At 49.3% G+C, this 5,567-nt stretch overlaps 1 protein-coding gene across 2 annotated transcripts in view; it reads right to left on the reverse strand.

Moving 5' to 3' along the window:
• Positions 1-5,567, reverse strand: part of LOC109291200 (mitogen-activated protein kinase kinase kinase 3-like) — a 124,342-nt gene that overhangs the window by 64,775 nt on the left and 54,000 nt on the right. For both annotated transcript variants that reach the window (XM_019508088.1, XM_019508087.1), the window contains exon 4: positions 4,384-4,493. In XM_019508088.1, the coding sequence (XP_019363633.1) occupies positions 4,384-4,493 (110 nt within the window). The remainder of the gene's footprint in view (positions 1-4,383; positions 4,494-5,567) is intronic.

The raw sequence follows: 5,567 nt of genomic DNA on the forward strand, positions 1-5,567 counted from the left end.
GTCTATAGACTCACTAGGGGGGACCAGAAGGGTTTGGGGGAGACGCTGTTTCCCCTAGCGCCCGCTGGCATAACAAGAAGCAATGGGCACAAGTTGATGGAGAGGAGGTATAGATTGGACATCCGCAAGAACTACTTCACAGTTAGGGCAGCTAGGAGCTGGAACCAACTTGGAAGTGGTGCTGGCCCCTACCCTGGGGGTCTTTAAGAAGAGGCTGGATGCCTACCTGGTTGGACTCATTTGAGTCCCGCTTCTCTTTTTGGGGTTTTTTTGTTGTTCTCCCGCCCTGGCGGGGCGGGGGTCGGGCTAGAAGATCTACTAGGTCCCTTCCGACCCTTAATCTATGAATCTATGAATCTTCTATTTATATACCAGGCTTTCCAGCAAGGGCTCAGGGTGGCTTAGAATTAGGAAACAGAATAACTTAAAAACAGGAGAGGGACCAAAGAACACACTGAATATCAAGATAGAAGAGAGACCCTCTAAGCACCATCTCGGCTTAGCTTTATTTGCTAAATGGCTGCCCTAACAGGAAAGTCTTTCAACACTTCTGAAAGATGTCCGGGCTTGGGCTCTGGCAGCCTCAGGAGGGAGGGAGTTCCAGAGCTGAGGAACCATTGCCAAGAATGACCTCCAACACAGTTTTGCCAAGCAGACTTGACGTATTGATGGTACCTAAAGTAGGCGGCTCTCAGATGACCTTAGGGATTGCAATGGGATGGCTGGGTCTCTTGGGAATGGCCATTTATGGCCACACACGTGAAAACCAGCACCTTGAGTTGCACCTGGAAAGGTACTGAGATCCAGTGCAGATGCTGGTGAACTAGAGATGCATACTTCTGGCGACCCACCTGCATCACAAGTTGGGCTGCTGCGGATGGTTTTCAAGGGAAGCCCTGCATAGAGTGCATTGCAGTAGTCTAACATTGAGGTTACAAAGGCATGGATGATGGTGGTGATAGGACTCTGCAAGAAAGGGTCGAAGACTTCTCACCGATGCAGTGGGTAAAAGGCACTCCTAGCCACTGCCACCACCTGTAGATCCAGGTGCAGCAAATGATCCAGGAGCCCCCCAAGGCTGCAAACCCGTGTGACAAAGTGAGGCTGAACCCCAGAGATACAAGTTCCAGTCTCCACCAAGTCACATGGTCTGCCCACCACCATCACCTGTCTTGCTTGGATTCAGTTTTAATTGGTTCATCAGCATCCAGTCCCCAACTGCAGCCAGGTACTGGGAAAGGATCAAGGCCAAGGTCAGAAAAGAAGACAAGGTAGACCTGGGTATCATCAGCATATAGATTGCACCTCGCTCCAAATCTCTATACAACTTCACCCAGCGGCATCATATACACATTGATCAAGAGGAGCAATAAGATGGAGCCCTATGGGACCCCCCGGAAACGTCCCGAGGGGATGACGAATGCCCACCGTCACCACCCCCTGGGATCTCCCTGCTAGGAAAAAATGGAACCAATTTAGAGCTGTCCTGCAAATATCCACCAAGTTGCGTGAGCACCTTTATCACTGTTGATGAATGTTTCCCCAATCCAAGGGACAAAGTTTTTTCTTATCGACTGGGGAGTCCATACTGCATAACGTGGCCAAAGTTTTCAGAATTAGAAACTTTAAGCCAGGACACCTGAATCTATTGAAAGACGTTTTTATATAAAAAAAAAAGTGACCTTCTAAATACAGAAGGCACTGTTAATATGCAACTCTCACATTTCTATTGTAGCTCTTCAAATACTTAAAGATAGAATGCACCTGTAACAAATGCTGCAGCTAGCTATCATCCTAAATATAATATACGCAACTGGCTCATCCTTAAAAAACAGCAGCATCTGGAACCTAATAAGCAAGAGTCTCACTGGATCAATATTAAACATACAGATCAGTTTAAGTAAGGGAGACTGCGCTCAAATTCTGGCTTGGTATTTGTGTATGACCTTAGCCAAGTCACTTAATTTCTGTGCCTCAGTTTCCCACCTGTAAACTGGGGATATTGTGCCTCTCACTTTGTTTGGCTGGTCTATTTAGACTGATCTCTGAGACAGGGAACATCTCTTAACATGTGTCTGTATGGTAACTGTCACAACAGGGCCACAAACTTGATTGGGATCTCCCCAAACAACCATGGCATATATAAAACAGAGAAACTCTGTGGCAGGTATGATCTTTTTGACTGCACAGCACCTAACACCACAAGTCTGCTCCAGGAGCAGGACTCACAGGCACAACTGTAATAGAAACAATAATAAAAGGAAAGCTAATCAATACACGGTTGCCCTTGAAGCCCAGGAGGATTCAGGATTAAGGCTAATATTTATTTTCTTCTGATCAGGAACTGAAAACAGCCCTGCCCATTAACAGGACAGAATAGCCTATTACATCTGGGTGCTGGAAGACAGACCCCCAGCTAGCTCCATTTTTCAATGAAGAGTTACTGTTTCAAACACAGCCCAACAGTTTTGCAGTGCATCAGGCACTTTGGGCTCCTATACATGTGCAGGGAGCCAGCTCCGACGCACTGGAAATCCAGTGTCAGAGCAAACTCAATTAATTGAGTCTGCTGGAGCACAGACTCCAGCGTCACATGCATCAGCATCCCTGCACTGCAAAATGATGGTGGGGCACTTTGATCTAAAGTTCATTCAATGAGTTTTTAGTTCAAAGTGCCCCGCCACCATCTTTCAGCACAGGGGATGCTGATACATATAATGTTCAGGCACTTCATTAGCATGGCTTTCTAATTAAAGCACCGCCCCACACCTCCCAGAGCACGTGTAAAAATGCTAGATCACCAACTGCACCAGTGTGTTGACTGGTACCACATCATGCCACATCCCCTAACACCACCTCCCTTAGCATCTGTTACAATTACCCTTAACTTCAGGGAACAAATGCATGCTGCAGGGCTTTACCTGCACTCCTGACCTCCACTGAAAAATCCTAGAGTACGTGCTACTGGCATAGCAGGCCACAGACCTCTGCACGTCACAAGGAAGCCGCAGCGCTTATAGGAAGATGGGCACAGTTAACGCATTCAGGGGTGACAGCAGGTGACTGACCACACCTCATCTACTGGGTTTAAGCACCAGTCACTGTAACTTGTCAATTGATAAGGAACTGCTATCAGGGAGGAAAGGGGTTAATGAGGGGGAAGAACAGCAAAATAATTCAGCAGCTCCTCAAAGAGACCAGGCCTGGCCAAGTGCCCCCTGGCACGCCAGCAAGAAACAAATCTGCCTCCCCGTATCTTCAGCAAAACCCAAAGGATGCTGTCTTGGTTAGACACTGCTGCACTTTGCCACCTCCTGCCCTAGCCTGGCTGATTCTGTGCCACAGCTGGACCAATTCACTTCACAGCTATCGCCACATCTGGAAAGAAGGCAATTCTTGACGGACTTTTTCCAACAATCGACATTTCTGTCCTTGGCTCCACCTCTGCCCCTCAAGGCTCTGCCAGTGCCTTATTCCTGATCCTCTATCTCCTTTCTGACTCCAGACTCCTTGCCCACATCGCCCCGTGCGTCTGTCATCACCTCACAGCTGAGGTTCTCCAAGCAGCTTCTGGAGGCATCTATGCATGGCCTCGGGTCCCGACTGAGGGAAATTCTCACACAAGAGAGCATATTTTAAACAGTCACGCCGTTGTTGTCTGAGGAAGAAAGTGGCTGAGTCAGACTTACGAAGTTAGGAGAGAGGCAGTATTTATGGCTAGTTAGGAATTGAGCGCCACTGCCAGATGCTTGCCGTGGTGACCCAAGTGGCACAGTCTGGCCTGAAGGAAGGGCAGACAGTGATCAAATTAAGCCATTCATCCTGCATGCATTGTACAGCTAAGGAGGGGCTGACTGTGGGGCCAACAAAGCCACCTCAAGATCCAGACACTCAGACCCAGCACTGCTATGGACCTAGCTCTGTGACTTTGGCTGGCTCTAGAAATGGGTTGAGTTGGTAGATCCAATCCAAACCAGCAGAGACGAGGCGATGCTGGCAAATGCATGTGCATGTGGAAATGTGTGTCCCAGTTGCATGTGGGAATTGGGCTCAATCCTGTCTTCACAGCTGGGCTGACTGGAGGCAGCCTTTGGGACCAGTCTGATGCAAGGCTCAAATGGATGCCTTAACTGTTCTGTCTCAGTGGGTTTCAATGCTTCTAAAATTCATGTTGCACTGCTGGTCCGTGCTGCTGGGTGTTGCAATGTATTGCATCAGAATTGAAATTAGATGGCAAAATCCCTGCAGCAGGAAGCCTGACAGCTGCCTGTAGGCATCACGCCATCTGCATAAACAAGCACAACACCACACGCTGCTTTCTAAGAGACCCTGGAGCCGTGCGGGCCCGCCAGGCATGCAGATGGGAAGCTGGAAGCGGCTCACCTGCTTGCTGGAGTGAGGGCTGTTTTTGTTCCTGTGGCTGTCCAGCAGTCCCCCACATTTGCCTAGGGCTGCCAGATCCTTCATAATAGAGTTGAGAGCTTCCTCTTCATCTGCAAAAAGGAAGAAATGAGTGAGTGACTGTTGCATGCCAAGTTGCTTTCCCCCAAAGCACCCTCCCCACACACGTGGGGCTGCACAGAGAAATGCAAAGCATCACAGCAGAGGAGATGCCCCCTTTCAAGATGAATGTTTTACAGGTCAGGCTTCTCCCCCCGACATGGACTAGAATTCCCTTTGCCCTTTTCCTCCCACTGGGAAAATTTTCCCAGGCGAAGGGAAAATCTTTCCACTTGACACAAAGCTTTGGATGAGGCCCTTTACTCCCCTCCAACATCCATTTCATGCACTCTCAGTCTCAGAAACGGTGTGAACACGCTATGACTCTCCATCATGAAAACAGAGTCTAATCAGGAAAGGGTGGAAGGGAAAAGGTTGAGGAGAGGAGCAAGCAGGAAGACTGCCTGGCTGGGGGAGGACAGAGAGAGCGGCTGGAGTACGTGGGACCTCACTTTCTGTCCTCAGGTGCGTCTGTGGGGGTGCCAGGAGTTCTGGCAGGTCCAGGCCATTTGGTCTGACACCAACCTGCAAGTCCCACAAACCCAGGTCACTGTTTCTCTGCCAGCAAACTGCCCGTGCCTGGAGCCGAAGCCCGGACAATCACGGCTGCTTAATAAGCAAATGTGTCTAGTGGATGCCCACCCTCCCACCTGACTCTCAAACCGAGACAGCACTCTTAACAAGAAGCCACTCCGCTGCAAAGACACGACTGGTGCAGCACGCAGACCCCATAGTTGTAAGGAAGAGCATCCAGAGACACCGCTAGCATTTTCCGGTTGCTTCCTCCAAAAAGAAACAGGCCACAAAACTGACACCCGCTGCTTATGGTGGGATGTCACAGGAGGGCTAGCCCAAGTGCCAACATTATGGGAGTCTTTGCATAGATTTCCTTGAGTAGCTGGAGGTAATTAGCAATGTTCACTTCCCCTTGATCTGCTGGCAATGCTCCTACCAATGCAGCCCAGGTTAGCCTTCTTTGCAACCAGGGCACACTTCATTCCTCTTCCCCCACCTCATCTACTGCTATGATTTCTGCTCTTTGCTTTGTGCTTCCTGCTTGATTTGCT

The sequence above is a fragment of the Gavialis gangeticus genome, unplaced genomic scaffold (genome assembly GCF_001723915.1).
Source record: "Gavialis gangeticus isolate Ggan-Ray unplaced genomic scaffold, GavGan_comp1, whole genome shotgun sequence".
NCBI classification, from domain to species: Eukaryota; Metazoa; Chordata; order Crocodylia; family Gavialidae; genus Gavialis; species Gavialis gangeticus.